Raw genomic sequence first — 16,554 nt, forward strand, 5'->3', positions numbered from 1 at the left:
ATATAAAAATAATAGAATTGTCCCATATCGAAAGATTAACATAAGATGTGGTGGTCTTATGGTTATAAATATGAGGATCCTCAAACTTAGGTATCAACCCAACATCTTTTTTTGCGCTTTTAGATGTTTTGACTTTTGATCATATCTAAATAAATGATTAGACATAAAATGTAAATATTAAGACCTTATAACCATTTTTTTGTTACTAAGTTAATTACCCCGTTGCAACGCACGGGCATCCAAACTAGTTTATGAATAAATTTAGGACTGTTAAATGTTTGGAGGAGAAAATAATCTCAACCAAATGATCAATGTATGGACTCCTATTTTATGGACTCGAATATGGACTCCTATTTTATGCCTTTCTTTACCAAAATCCCAATTCTTTACTTGAACCCAAAAGGCCGAAACCCACCTCTTAACCATAAACTGAGATTATACGGCAGCCGACGACGATAGTGACCGGCGAAGATGACGACCAGCAAGAAGGATAAATCCCTCTTTTTTTATTCCTCTTTCGAATCCATCAATTATTTAGTAAGTATGATTTTAATCTTTTTATTGTTTTTAATTTCATATGCTTATTTGAATTGAATCTCATACGAATTTGCTATTCAGTTTTCTATTCAAACGATTTTGCCCTTAAATTAGTACTGTATTAATTTGCTATTCAATTGATATTAATTTGTTCTTAATTTCATATGTTCCGTCTGATTTTACTGATGATGATTTGTCGAAGAGTGTGCTAGTTAATGAATGAATGCTTTAAACTTTGAGCTTTGCTTATTTGATTTTCAGGGATAATGTACATGTGCTAGTTAATGCAAGTGAAATCAGTGGTGTTTGAATTTTATTTTTGCGTATACCTTTCCAATTACAAAAAAATGCTTCAATTACTCTAGATAATTGTCCTCTTATTCTTTTGGGGTAAATCCAGTAGAAGAATAAGAAGATTATTTGTCTTAACTTATATACTTTATTTTCAATTCTAATTTCTGGGTTTAATAATTACTCATGTCAAGTTTTTTGTCATTATTGTCACTTTCTGGTAAATTTATGGGTTTTCTTCTCCTTTTCTGGCCTGGGCTTTTCAATTAATTATGGGCTTGTTATTCTTCTTTTTTGTTATTAAAAATGTAAATATTGTTATTGGACATATTTAATATATATTGTTTAGTATATTTAATATTGGAAATCATCGAACAATGTAGAGGACAATGTAGATGGACAATTCTGACAATAGTCATAAAATTTAATTACTTGAAATAATTGTTGTAATTATAGCTACTTGAAACCGATTTATTATATATGGAGTATACAATTAAGACTTGATAGAAACCAAGTATAATGTTCTGTTAATTCCCATATAGAACACGGGTACTGAAAATCAGGAAATACAAAATGTATTTTTTTGACTTATTGACTTTCAACCACAGAGCGACACATAGGTTCTGTGGTTGTTGCTTTAATAAATAAGATATGATATCAATTCTATTAAAAATCGATCTGTAGCTTACACACGGTAGATTGTCGTGAAAACTAAGAGGGTGGTGGCAAAGGCCAAAGGGTAGACAACTTTTTTTTATATATATGGTGGCCGAAATTGGTAGTGAGAGAAGGATAGTGTCATAATTTGGAGTGGGTATAATGCAATTCTTTCGTGTAGCGGAAGAGGCTTTGTGGATTTTGGGATGAGCCATGCCGGGTTTTGGGCGTGTGGTTTGCTGCTTTCGCTTAAAAAATAATATCTACCATGAGGGGTTGTGGCCGAATTTTAATAGTGACCAAAGGAGTGGTGGTCGAATTTTAGTAGTGAGATAATGCAATTTTGGTGGTAATTTGGCCAAGAGGCTGGTGGCCAATAATTTTGGCGGTGGTTGACCAAAGGAGTTGCGGCAAAACATTAATAGTGGGTTTGTTGCAGTTCTTGGGGTTGTGTAAGGTGGATTAAGGGTGGTGGTAGTGGAAGAAGATTAACTCTTAATTAAGGCGTTAACTTTTATAAGAGCCTCACCCTACCACATTTGAAGACCATCTCAATCAAAGCTTTAAGGTTATGATCGACTCAATCAGTCAATCAGTGATCATATATCTTATATCTTGGGCCATTGAAATTAAGAAACCGTTGCTTAGGAATTAGAAGATGAGTTTTTAAATTCTAAATTTCCAATTAAAGAAGAAAAGAGTTGGGAATTCGGGTCTTAGAAAAAAAAAAAGAGGGTAGAGAGTCAGGGTGAGAAATTAGAAAAGCATTGCTTTGTTTTTACTAAATTAGATTTTTTTTCTTTTCCTACCACTATTATTATTTTAAAACTTTGAACAATGGGCCCCTTTCTAGCTTGGGCCCTAGGCTGCTGCCCCTCTAGACGACCCTCAGACCCGGGCCTGCTCTGCATTTTAAATGTAAATTGGTTGTTCAAATTGTCTCTAAAAGTGTTGTTGTGTTGTGTTGCAGATGAAACCTGTCTGCTTATAATTTGTCTTCCACTCAATTCTCACCTATAGAATTCTTGGACGAAAACCCGATTTTTATTTGTTCAAACAATTCATTCCCATTTTTCTGTCATTCTTTTTTAAGCTGTAGCATTGAAAACAAGCCTCAACGGCATTTCATTGCTTCTTCTTCCTGTTTAGACATGCAAATTTTCTAATTTAATTATCTGCAAATGTCAATCTTGTGCCGTCTCTCCCGCTCTAGGTGTCACAGACTTGCCTCTCTTTCAGTTTCCAACCTTTCTTTTCACCACCACCACCACTCACATCCTAACCCTAACCCTTGCCCTTGCCCTAAACCGATCTTTGATCACAATTCCACACCTTCCTTAAACTATTTCAGCCTTAGGCAACCCCATGTTGTCAGATTTGGTCAAAATGCCCTCTTCTCAACCTCTTCTGGCGTGGTCCAAGGATCAAATCATGCAAGCGGTGGCAAAGATGACGGCAATGATAGAAAGTTGAGAAAAGAGTCTGGTAAAACATGGGTTGACTTGTACCTACCTCAGGGAATTCAACCCTATGCGAAGCTTGCTAGGCTGGACAAACCCATTGGTACATGGTTACTTGCTTGGCCATGCATGTGGTAAGTAGTAATTCCTAGTTAATTTGTTTTGAAATGATAAAAACAATATCAACAAAATGGAATTGATTTCTTAGATATGCTTTTGTGGATACACCATATTTCTGTATTTGATTGGATGCTCTTTTATTGGTGGGATGTCTTTTTTCAGTTCGGTAGTTTCAAGCACATAGTTCAATCACGTTTTTTAATTATAGATTAGAGTGAGACATTATCCTTTTTATGCGTATAATTATCCTGGTTTCCCGTGAGGCCAAATTCACATGTGAGTCATACTGGAATAATATGGGAGCAATGCAGTTAAACTTAAATATCGTCGACATTTTATGTACTACATTTTTTTACGGACCTTTGTTCCTTTGTGGTACTTCCTAAGATCACTCCCCTGGTCAATTTTTAAGTTGATAATCCGGTTAACATCGAGTTTTGGAAGATTTAGGTGAACAATTACTACCTTCTCTTCATCTATGCTTTTTAGACGTGTGCAGTCGACGATGTTATATTAGATACCAATTTGGGCCACTCTTATTTTCATAGGATCTTCATTGTAGTAGAAGTCTGAGGTGGTGTGGTAAAGCTGTGGAGCTAAATAGTCTTGTAAGTTTGCCTGGTCCTTGTCATTAAAGGACCCTTTATAGAATTGTAGAAGAATTTTTGAGCACGTTCTGCTGTATTATCTGTAAGCGACTGAAAATCTCCATAAGGCTATCATCTAATCATTGGGAAAGAGCATTTTCCTACAGAAACGTTCATTGTTGGGTCAAATTGTTATTTTGGAGTCCCAGTTCGAGCGCGCATCCTCCGCTGGACCTTAGACGGCCCTGCTCCAGTCCCACAGACATGGATTAAATAATTATTTTAAGCACCGTATATCAGAATAATGGCATACTTGGGGCATGTTAGACATTCGATCTCATCTTATTAGAACATCATGCTGTGAAACATTCTCAAAACGAGTGTCCTGCACATAGTTCAAAACCTTGTGTGGACTCTATCTTCATGTTTCTAAATGAGTTACATCAAGGCTCTTTTATCTCACTAAGTAGGCATATATACATGTCTTGACGAGTTTATATCTCATCTATTAGGTCAATTACCATGGCTGCAGAGCCAGGAAGCCTTCCTGATTTCAAGATGCTGGCTTTATTTGGTTGTGGGTCGTTCCTTCTGCGAGGAGCTGGATGTACTATTAATGATCTTCTTGATCAAGATATTGATGTAAAGGTAACCAATTTGCTTCTGCGAATCTTGACATGCTCTTTAGCGATACTTAAAACTATTTTCATTCAAAATGCGGTCAATAAAGATGCCCTAACATAATTGCGGTATTGTCTCTGATTTAAGCATTTGGTTGCAGAACACTTTAATGTTTTTAAGATCGGATTATTTTCCTTGTCATTATTTGGCCATTGATTGGTTCGAGTATGCAACTCTCTTCCCACTTCAACCTACTCAGGATTTATCTTCCATAGTTGACTCCTCATCATGTGTTGTATCTAGTACGTGTTGAGGCATCACCTCTGTGTTTTCAATAGAGAAGTAACATTATTAACCTTGGATCATGGTGTGAACTGTGAACTACTATGAATAAGTTCATTCAATATACTTATCGGGTTTTCTATCATGTGCCCTAAGGGCACATGTAGATGGCATTTTGAAGAAAAGTGGAGTACGAGTACAAGTGTACAGCGACCTTATTTTAGTGCCTTAAGGGGTCCCGCACATGATGTGGGGGAGGTTGGATGGCTGTTTCTAGGTATCCCAATATGCAAACTGGACCAAGAATTGCTTTGTGAACAGTAACTTCACAATTAAAGAAGCGCAACTAGTTTAGCGAGCTACTTTGCTTTATTCCTTAATAACCTGGAACCAAAGAATCGCAAGTCTTTGGCTTCATTGAAAACAGCAGTGTAAGTAAAATAGTTGAGTGAAGGAAAGCGAGTAACAAAGGATGAACTTTTGGAAGTTCATGCCTAGAGAATGGCCTCAAGGATATACCCACATAGCCCTCCAGTTACGTGGATTTGCAACAATGTCCTTTTTTGTCCGATTTGCTACTTTTGCATTTATGACAAACAATGAACATGCCAAATGGCCTAAAGCAAAAACCAGCAAAGTTATAAGTACCCGCTCAGCCACTTGCAAAGGCTAATATGGTAAATTATCAGCTCGCAGAGCAGAAATTGTGCAAAATCACAATATTCCAAATCCAAAGAATTGGAGGGAATATCTCTTATTGATAAAGTCCAGTTCTAATTTATCTTGTGTCTTCATGCTTCAAGTGGCTTGTGCTGAAAATTTGAACTTGCCATGCTAAGATTTTATCTATTTATCTCTTTCATGGTACGGAGTAACTAAGATGCTTATTTCCAGGTTGAGCGTACTAAGCTACGACCAATTGCAAGTGGTCTCTTGACTCCTTTTCAAGGGGTTTCCTTTCTCGGGCTACAACTTCTATTAGGTCTTGGTATCCTCCTTCAGCTGAACAATTACAGGTATGTATGTATCATTTTTGTAGCCAAGTATCTGTAGAAAACATATTTATGTTTTACATAGAATTTCAATAATATGTAAGTTTATCTCCTGGCTTGAATAGCTTGAAGAGTGAGGGAGGTTAAACCAAAGATGAAAAGGAAACCACAAACTTAGCACAGAGTAAAATGTGAAATGAGAGAGGATTGAGCTCTTCTTACCACGTGAAATGAAAGTCTAAACACAAGTCAACAAGTAATGCTAGTGAAAATTGGCATTAGAACTGTGGTAATTTATTTTTACCGTATCTATATTCAAGATGTATTAGACTATTGGAACTCCTACAATGGCTTTTATATGGTCCCAGGCTGGCTTTCTGCGTGGTGTATTACTGACTCAAAAAATTTGTACCGACTCAAAAAATGTAGTTAAATTGCAAATAGTTCTTGTGAACTTTGTTCACATTGCTAACATTTTTTTTTTGCTAAATTAGGACGAATTAATGACATTCCCTCACCTTCACAAAGATTTTCTACATTTCCTCGTTTGGCAACCTTACAATGATATTCCAATCCAGTTCTTTCCATTTGTTGTAGAAGTAATGATTTGTCTTGACAGTTGTAGACTGTAGTATTATAACATACTCCCTCCGTCCCGGTCATTTGTTGTCCTTTGGTTTTGGCACAAAGACTAAGGAAAGAGAAAGGGGTCAATTAGTAAATGACAAGTGGAACAAATTGAGTGTAAAATGATCAAATTTCTCATTAAGTTCATTCTTAAAATGGAAAGGACAACAAGACACCCCAATATGGAAAAGGACAATATGGAAAAGGACAACAATTGACTGGGACAGAAGGAGTATCTCATAAAATTTCCTCTTGAACCCCACATGCACCATTTATATTGCTTTATTTATTCTCCTTCCACAGTTTATATTGCTTTAATATTGAACTAGTATAGATCCCGCGCAAAGCGCGGTATATATAGAGTATTTATTTTTTTAGGGTGTTATTTATAATGGAAAACTAAATTTATGAAGGGCGGTGTATTTTTATGAAATCTATATATTTTTTTTACCATAAAATTAAGGATTTCATATTATAAATTTTCTCCAATTATTTTAATGATTTTTTTTTTTGTCACAGAGCTAATGGTAAGTATGTGTCAAGTTATTCTCTAAAGCTATAATTATTGCATTTAATGAAATTTTTTTACCAACTTATAGGTTATAGTTTAACATCAATTTTATTTTATTTTGATGAAAAAATCATAATTTTGAATTTAATTATAAGATTAAAGTTTAAATATAAGATTATATTATAATGAAAAGATAATAGTTTACAGAACGAAAGCTTTACTTGTTTCTTTATTTAGATAGAAGCATTTGGAGGGAAAACTAAGGGGATTTTAATTCTCTTAGTAGTAAGGGGGATTTCTTAATATTTTTTCAAAATCAAAGTGGAAATTCATTATGAATGGGAGAGAGTAATTTCTCTTATAATGAACTATTAATGATTTATGGAAAGAAATAGTCCTCTTTTGGCTTGTTTCATATGTATTGCAATTTGTGTGTTCATTTGTATCATCTTTTGTGTGTGTGTGTGTTTTGTTGAAACAGTTGTTTCTTTAACATCCAATTATCAACAGTGTCATGTTGGGGGCTTCGTCCTTGCTTCTGGTCTTCTCATATCCCCTTATGAAGAGATGGACATTTTGGGTAAGGAATTTTTCTTTTTCTCATTTTGCGAGGAGGAATTCGCCCACAAGGGTGAGTGATATCTTCCATTAATGTTCCCTAAAGCATGAGTTACGGTGTCTAGCCCCAGGCATTTCTTGGCTTAACCTTTAACTGGGGAGCGTTATTAGGATGGTCAGCTGTCAGAGGAAGCTTAGATCCTCGCATAGTCCTCCCATTGTATGCATCTGGTGTATGTTGGACTTTGGTCTATGATACTATTTATGCACATCAGGTATGATCTGTTATCTATAATCTATCATTGGAATTTGTACGTGTCTCGATGTTGTGAAAGAGATTTCTTGGGGGTTTGTTAGAAAACTCCTCTAAAAAATATATTCGATGATATGATAGAAACTCATGACTATTTTTGTCCAACAGGATAAAGACGACGATTTAAAAGTGGGTGTGAAATCTACAGCGTTAAGGTTTGGGGAGTCAACGAAGGAATGGCTCTCTGGTTTTGGCGTTGCATGCAGTGCAGGGCTTGCCCTCAGTGGGTACAATGCAGATTTGGGTATTTACATTCTCATCCTTCAACTAAGTAGCTTTTGCCATATAGGGGTTTTAGCGGATGGAAATTGATACTATTCGTACCTTGGTGCAATAGGGTGGCCATATTACATATGCTTGACTGCTGCTTCAGGCCAGCTGGCATGGCAGATTTATACAGTGGATTTGTCAAAGAGAGCTGACTGCAATAGGATGTAAGTTAAACCTTGGAAGCATATTTTTATCTCTTAGTATGATTTGTTATTTTGTTGTGGATAAATTTGATGAAACCTTGGAAGCATAAATAAAATAGATAAATAAGTTCTTATCTTTACATATGTTAGAACATGCAAACTAGTCGGGCCACACCCAAACGGAGGCATGTGGGTTTTATTCCAACAAAATACATACCTGACACACTCAAATACTCAACAAAATACATACACCAGATACTAAAACGGAGGCATGTGGGTTCTTTGTCTATATTCTATAATACAGGGCATTTCCCCTTTTCTTCAGCAATTTTCAATACGAGAAGATGAAATCTAAGAAGAACCTTGTCCTGAAGTTTTCCAAAGGCTTCTAGATGGAGGTTCAATTTCACTATTTTGTTTCCACATTACCCATAGTCCATACCATTTAGATAATGGTTAAACAAGGTCGACTTTGACTGATATTTTCTTACACTATACTACCTCTCATTCACAAAGGTGTTTCACATTTCCATTTTTTTTGGCAACTTCACAATAATTTTCAACTTCTTTTCTTTTCTTTTTTGGATAAATTTATGACCATGTTGTGAATGATAATTCCTGTGACAAGAAATTTTTTTAGCACTTGTACCTCACTTGTATCATTGTAAAAATGGATTTCTTAAAACTTGTGCAAAAACAAAGTGGGGTTTACAGAAGTTAGTGCAGAGTATTTTTAAAAAAATAATAATTAGAAAATAGTTCTTTTGATAATATAACTAAGAGAACACTGTTTTTGGTCATATTATACTTGTAATTGGTGGTGGGACAAAGTTGAATTTTACGTCACGCCTCCATGGGTGTTGGGAGGGGGTAGATACAAAAAATGTTATTAGATCTCTACAAGTTGAGCCAGGTATCGGTTCTGGAAACTTTTACCCACGGTGGATGGGTATGTGTGTTCCCTTGGCTCTCACCCTACCTCTGTTGTATTGCTCCCCCCATACGACATTCTTTGTTTTAAAGGATCATGTTTTTATCATTATTTGACTCAGCTAGGTATTTAAGTCCGGTCGTACTCTTAAGACGCAAAGTTCTCTCTTAGGGATTTTACTTTTTAATAACGACGATGAATTATTTAATATAACTCAAAATATAATGAAGACTCTACTAAGTAATGTGTGCGTCGCACGGGCATTAAATCTAGCCAAACATGATTTTGGGATGCAAGTATTTATCATTTTCCACGTTTCAGTTGATTATTTCTACTTAACCCTTTGGGTTGATGGAGGATTTGGAGGAAAAGAGAGGGGCGGAAAACAATTTTCATTGTCTGGAATTCTGGATTGCAAATTGGTTTGTTTAAGGGAAAGGGAGGGGAGGGATAGGGAGACCATCCATTATCTTTATAGTAGGGGGTATAAACTATAAAGGGAATGGAGGGTCTCCCTCCAACTTACTCAACTGAATTTATGCATTGTTTATATACCATACCGCCTCCCTTTCCATCCCCCTTCCCCTTTTGTATTCAAACAATGCATAAATTCAGTTGAGAAATGGTCCACTTTCTACTCCGACTTGATATTATTTTTGACTTGTCGGTTGCACATATTTGTCATTTTACTGACTTTGGTAGCAAGTCACTGTTAATCTAAGTAGTCTTTCGAACACATGTTTAAGGAGTTTTCTGTCCATCACCACATTTTTGATACTGGATGGAGAAAATCGGTTGGTTATCTGAGTAAAACTGTTGTTCTAGAGAAGTAGAGCGTCGTATATATTTATTTATACTCTCTTTTGTGATGCAAGGTTTGTGTCAAATAAGTGGTTTGGTGCTCTCGTCTTTAGTGGAATTTTGCTTGGAAGATTGGCCACATAGCAGTCACACTATGAAGGTATTATCCTATCTTGGCTTATCTACCCTATATAATTGTGTAATGCAACAGATCTTGTCTGGCAAGTTAAAACAAACTACTTGAACTCGATTAATATTGCAGGAAGATGAGGTGATGTGAGAGGAGAAAGATAAAGAAAACGGTGAATGAGGCAAAACTTAATTCATTGAAGACCCTGTGCAAGCGTGCATTGTTCCAACCTCGTGCACAAAAATCTACTCGTCGTCGCATTTATAGTTTATAGTTTATACTATCCCTCTCTTACTTTGATAGTCAATTTTGAATGCTATCACACTAACATTGTAACTTTGACAAACATTTGGAGAGTTGCATAAATCGAAGTTAACTTTCCAAGTCTGTATAGAATAGCAGCCTTCATGATTGCAATAAGAATTCATTGAACTTTAAAGCCTACATAGTATAGTATAGTATAGTATACTACGTATAAATTAATTATTAATCTGTGATAAAAAAGGGTCACACCACTAAATTTGGCAAGACAATCTCCAACAGAACAAAAGGTAGTTCTGAATCTTGTAATGCTTTTCTGTAATAAAATCACCATTACAAGTGACGCTAATGAAGACAGAAAGCTGTAGGACTCCAAGCAAATGAATGAGAACAGGTTCGATTCCAAATCAGGCTTCAGAAATCATCATAAATAAAAAGGTTCAGACTTCAGATTGAGAGCACAAGAGTGTGTAGAACAATAGAGGATAACACTTTATAAATTAGAAAATCCTAATTGTTATATCCGGAACACAGATAAATTATTATTACTATTATTACTGAAATGGAATAATTAAAAACTAATAATATCATCTCCATCCATGCATGGTTGATTTTGACCATAATATTCAACTCGGGACTGTGGAGAACTCCTGGGAAGTAGTAACAATTCCGTGAGAAAGTGTAATTCGAAGCTACGCAACCTAGAAGGCGTATAAACTTTGTACATACTCGGGCGAGCAGTAATATCTATCCTAAGTAGCTCCAAAGCTGTAGCATTGCCTAACAAGTAGTTGAGCAGATGTAGCAAAGGATTGGCAAATAATACATCAAATTCAAATGCTAATACGTGGATCTTCTTGACAGAGGTGACCAGACATTGAGGTGGAGGAGAAGGTAATGACCAAGTGTAAAGTCCAAGGAAAATACTCCCAACACAGGGCACTGTTGCAGTAAAGAAAACCCGTCAAGTAATGGCTCTTTAAACTGGGACTAGTCAATCATTAGAAGCTCGAAATGATAAAACTTGGAGGGAAGGGGAAGAAGAAACAAGCTTTTCTAAAACCATAGGGTGAGGCTGGTCCACAACCCTCGCCATCGCTTTGATAACATGTCCTTTACAATGCAGGATTTTAGAGGCAACAGAGACAGTATCACCAATAACAGGTGGTCCGGTAATCCGCTCAAACGGTCCGGTAATCGGTCCTCACTTGTTTCATTCTCAACCCTTGTTCCTTCTCCTACCTTGCACATCCTCCTCCTATTCCTAATTTTTTTTTATTATTGTACCATATTTAGGTTATTAATGTTAGGACATACGTTACAAAAACCCATAATATATTTATACTCGGTCTCTCCAAATGCCTACCAAAATACTGACTACCAAAATTGTTGCCCTTCCCTAGGAGAATTTTTTTAATATTATAGGGAGTTTTTTTTATAGTAATTTCATGATTTCATCATCTGATAGCAGCATTATTGTCTCCTTATCATTGTTAACTATAACCATAAATGGCCTCACTCTAAAATGAAATAAATAAATGATTGCAATGGAGGGAGTATGGAGAAAAAACACATCTAATGTATTACCTCATACCCTTTTAGTTATTGAGCATACATGCATTTTTTCTAAGCATATTTGAATTTATATGTACAGTTTTTGAGCAATATTGTATATTTTTTTTAGTTTAATGTTTACGGTGAACGTGCTCAAAAACTTTATATACTAAATCTCATAATATTTAAAGCAAAACTCAAAAACTTTATAATAGAATGAAGTCAAAAAGTAAACAATTAGATGTACTATATCTGATGTATGATCTATATACTGGGGAGTATGGGAGAAAATTCGGATTGAACCGAATTTCATTGCTTCTTAAACCAAATTGTCTAGAAATTGTCCTTCCAAAACTTAGGAAAATAAAAATGACTTATTTAAATTAATACTCCTTCCCAGTCACTATAATGTTCCCACTTTCCCGAAACGGATTATTCAACTAATGTTCCCATTTCCTTTTTTGCTAACTTTTACTCTTATTTTATTTATTTCTCTCTCCTATCACCAAACCCCACACAACTCTTTTACTCCTATTTTATTACTTTCCTTTATGTTTTGGCCTCACAATTCTTTCTTTAACTACTAATAATTCATCTCTCTCTCCTATCACCAACCACACACAACTCTTTTACTCCTATTTTAATATTTTTCCTTAAGTATTATGCCCATATCAAATGGGAACAATAGTGACTAGGAGGGAGTATTTAATACTAGCCATATTGCATAAAGAACAAATTGAAATTAGATTGGTTAATCAGTGTAGAAACCTCAAAAATTTGGATATCAACCGAATCAGGAAAAGTACGCTTTTCTTAAGTGTATTTCAACCCTATTTTATGCCTTGGGTTACAAGAAATCCCTTGTAGGATAAAACAGTTGAGACTCTCTTCATCTACGCAAAGATAAAGAGACTACTTAATAGAGTTTTTAATTTGCTTTAAAATGTCAAAATATCAAATACAATGTGTAGAATAAAATTTCTCACATTTCCTTTTACTAGTTGTTGCACCGCGCCCTAACCGGGCGCAGTGCACCAATTTGGTTAATCGATTAGACGACCTCATTAGTAAGGATCATAACTGATGACCGAAATTTAGCTGTCGTTTCTGGTTGTCAAACACAATTTATAAAACTCAATAAAAGTAGTATTTATCGGGGTCGAACCACAAGGATGGAGTGGAGTTGCACTTAGTATGTTTATGTCTAAGTTTAGTTAAAAAGTAAGGAAGTTGAATTGGTGAAACTAATTAAACTAAAGTTATAGTACTTAAAAGCAAGTAGATTAAGATAATAGGATGTAAACAATTGATTAAAGTTAGGTCTTTGGGTTCCCCTAAGCAAGTCAAGCTAAGTATGGGTATTAATCGGTCTTGGGTAAGTATTGGCTTAGAAGAACTAATTTCTTAGATTCTCCTAAAGATGAACACAAAATTTTCACAATGCATCCAAACTCATCATAAACACACTATCAAGTATTTATGTAAACTTTCATTCATCAAGACGTTAAGCATAAATTGGAGAAAGGCATGAACTTTCATGCACACATTTCAACAAACACCTTCTATGCATGTTTATAAAGACCAAACAATTTACCTAATTACCAAACATTAGCAACCCATAATCATAGCCCTAGTCCTCACTTAGGTTCCCCCTAAACCCTAGAGGATCATTACTCACACATAGTTGAAAGACAAATGTAAACAATTGGAAAAAAGCAAGCAAACATGGTGATAAACATGATATTAAATGAAACAACAACTAAAGAGGATATGGAAATGTAAACAATTGAAGATTTAAACTAAAAAAAAGAGAAACTTGTACCAACAAAGAGGAAATATTGAGTCTTTGATTAATAAATGGAAGAAGTTCTTCAACAATCTTCACTGACAAGTCAAGTACCCAAATGTAAACTATCCAACTAAACTAGATCTGGGCAAAATTGCTAAGTAACTAAGGTTTAATTATGGAAAGATTAAAACTTGGATCAGTGAAACTTGCATAAAATGAAAGAGTTTTTCAGATCTAGGGTAATGTGTCTAAATGAAATTAGGGAGGGGGTATTTATAATTTACAGCAATTTTAGGTCAAAAATTACAAAGGAAAGAAATATCAGTCGAGGTGCCTGAGCCGGCAGACCGGCCGCCGGTGCTGCACCCGGCTGGCAGATCCCTATAAGTTTTGCTTCAATTTCAAGGTCATCAGGTGTTCCCAGCCGATGGGCTGGCCGACTGGGAATCCTCTGCATTGTTCTCATCTCTGAAGTCGTCAGGTATGGACAACCTGTGGGTCGGCTGCCGGTGGCCCACCCGACAGGGAGTTCCCTGCTTCTTTTCTCCTATTTTATTCTTTGGCTCATGGAGAGGGTGCCCAGCTGGTAGACTGGCTACCGGCCGGCCGGCTGGGAGGCTCTTCTCAGCTTCGTCTCCTCTTCTTTCCTATGCAATCTTCAAAACTTCCTAACTTGCTCCCATTTCTTCCTTTCCGTCTCAAATCCTACAACCTGAGACACAAAATCATAGAACGAGAAATAGGGAAACATAATGCAAGTAATAGGCATAAAAATCGTCTCAAAATTGACCAAAAGGCATAAAGGAGGGATAATTACGACCAAATAAATGCATATCAAAATTCCTCACACTTAAGTCTTACTCGTCCCCGGGTAAGTGAGCGAAATTTTTGACTCTTATTCACCCCTATACCTAACTTATGTAAATAAAATCCAATGAAAGACAATTAACGGGCCTTCTCCGTCCCTTCAACTCACAACGAAACACAATGACGTATGTGCTCCCTTGCAAGGCAAGTGGAGGCTTGCAGAACATTTTTGACACATCCAAAATTTAAGAACGAATCAACATATAAGATGCATCATAAAATGGTCAAATCGCTTTCCTCATCTAAGCGGCCATTTTGCTTTCAAAAACCGAACCGAGAGAGTCATAAGTGGAGGATGCCGGTCTCAAGGTCTCACCAAGGTGTCTATCCCCTAGTTCTAGCTCAAGTAGACAACATTAACAACACGGAGAGCCTAAGAAACAATTTCTAGGCGGGAAAGGGGAAGTGCTTCGCTATACTCTCAAGAATGACACGACACACACAAGATTCGACTCCATATCAAACCCTTGACCAAAGGAGACCCAAGTCCGACTCTCATGGGTTTCACTAGTCATTCAATGAAGAATAGGGTGATTTTTGTGACAAAAGTAACCAAAATTGCTCCCCTAACTTGACTTGTGAAGCATGCCTGCATTCTAATATGGTACTCCATCCATTATCCGAAAGATAAATGCCAAAATGATGAACATACAAGAGAGACAACCGGGTTGAAACATGTCTTGGGTTATGATGTGACTCGATTTACGCACATTTAGTCCCTTAACTAGCCTCGTTCCTATGCTTCCTAGCGTGTATTAGGGTCGTTTCTCTCTTAAGCTTCCTACTTTGCATATTCTATGAGGTTTTGTTCCCTTGGTAGGGGAGGAGCAATAGCCTTGCGTGTATGGAGCAAAAGGGAGCTAAATTAATCGCATCTAACGACCAAGCATCAAAGAGCAGACCGATACTAAAGGCCTAAGTTGATAGAAAAAGTAAACGGGTAATGATGAAAGACCCCCACGACCCTCGAGGAATCCCCACGAGTTAGGGGATAGCCAAAAGAAGATTGAGCAAAGCTGCCCTCATGACGGGCGTCCCACTTAGGAGGACGAGTGTCCCCAAGCTCAGCCCGAGCGTCCCTAAAGCAGGACGTGCGTCTTTTGATGCAGCATGGGCATCCATCGAGAGGAGGTCGAGCGTCCCAAGCTGGGACTTGCAGGGCGTTGGACTTCATTTAAGGGGCTTAATCGTCATTTAAGCCTTTAGTTAACCTAATACTTGTACTTAGTATAAATACTCACTTGTAATAAGAGATTATCATCAAGTCATTAGAGTAGATTAGAAATCAATTAGCTTAATTACATATTAATCCTTCCTTAATTATTGTTCAAGAACTCTTAGATCTAGTTGGGTAATTGAAGATTATTGGGATTTATTTGGAGAATTGACAACTCTTCATCATCAATCAAGTTTTCTTCTATTATTCTTTGCATTCTATTTTGATCATCCTAAGTTGGTACAATTTCCTTACTCTTTACTTAATCCTTATTTATTGTTTTGCTCTTCCATCATGTTTAGATTTGTTAAGATGATTGACACCATTGTTAACATGTTCACCATGATAATGAGTGAGTAGTTCTTTAAACTAGGGTTAATGGGGGGGGGTGAATTAGGGAGTTAATCGTGGGATAGATCTTTACTTAATAAGTTCATTTGAATGCTTTCTTGTTATAATTTCAACTTATGCACATGTTATGCTTGATAAAATGCTTGATTGACAACCTAGCATGAATCTCTTATCCCTTCAACGAGACTTTTAAGACATAAACTAACTCAAGGCTTGTTAGACCATGCATATAGTTGAATAGGGAGAATTAAGTCGACTTGTAGGTGTTGTAAAGTCTTGACCGACTCGGCTCCGAGACCCAAAACTTCATAGGAATTGTAAGATAGAAACAAACTCGATTCCACTACAACAATGGTTCGTCGGTTTTGTTACTCGTCGTCAAAAGTTACCTAGACCAAAACAATATTTATAACTTCACAAACTACTCTACTATTAGTAAAGAGGTAAGTAAAGGTCGGATCCCAAGGAACGGATAATTTTCGATTGCAAATGGTTGTGTCTAAGGGTGTCACAATTTGGGCTGAGGTAGGAGATCAACTAAATTAATCAACAATAAAAATAAAGCAATGAAAGCAAGCAAGATGATTAAGATGTAAACAAATGATTAAAAGCACTAGGGTGTCATGGGTTCATAGGGGATACATGGGAATTGATCATACAAACATATTCTCAAATTATAAGTAAG

At 36.3% G+C, this 16,554-nt stretch overlaps 1 protein-coding gene across 2 annotated transcripts; it reads left to right on the forward strand.

Annotated features, from left to right (window-relative positions):
* The first annotated feature begins 302 nt into the window (after positions 1 to 302).
* LOC141606763 (4-hydroxybenzoate polyprenyltransferase, mitochondrial-like) lies at positions 303 to 10,273 on the forward strand. Of its 2 annotated transcripts, XM_074426052.1 has the most exons (10): positions 303 to 537; positions 2,456 to 3,079; positions 4,165 to 4,300; positions 5,450 to 5,571; positions 7,196 to 7,265; positions 7,369 to 7,518; positions 7,665 to 7,800; positions 7,894 to 7,990; positions 9,776 to 9,861; positions 9,964 to 10,273. In XM_074426052.1, the coding sequence occupies exons 2-9, from the start codon at positions 2,667 to 2,669 to the stop codon at positions 9,843 to 9,845; spliced, it is 1,194 nt and encodes a 397-aa protein (XP_074282153.1). In that variant the 5' UTR covers positions 303 to 537; positions 2,456 to 2,666; the 3' UTR covers positions 9,846 to 9,861; positions 9,964 to 10,273. The 2 variants fall into 2 exon arrangements, with proteins under 2 accessions (XP_074282153.1, XP_074282161.1); XM_074426060.1 differs by lacking the exon at positions 7,369 to 7,518 and having other exon boundaries at positions 358 to 537.
* The last annotated feature ends 6,281 nt before the right edge of the window (positions 10,274 to 16,554 follow it).

The sequence above is a fragment of the Silene latifolia genome, chromosome 1 (genome assembly GCF_048544455.1).
Source record: "Silene latifolia isolate original U9 population chromosome 1, ASM4854445v1, whole genome shotgun sequence".
Classification (NCBI taxonomy): Eukaryota; Viridiplantae; Streptophyta; class Magnoliopsida; order Caryophyllales; family Caryophyllaceae; genus Silene; species Silene latifolia.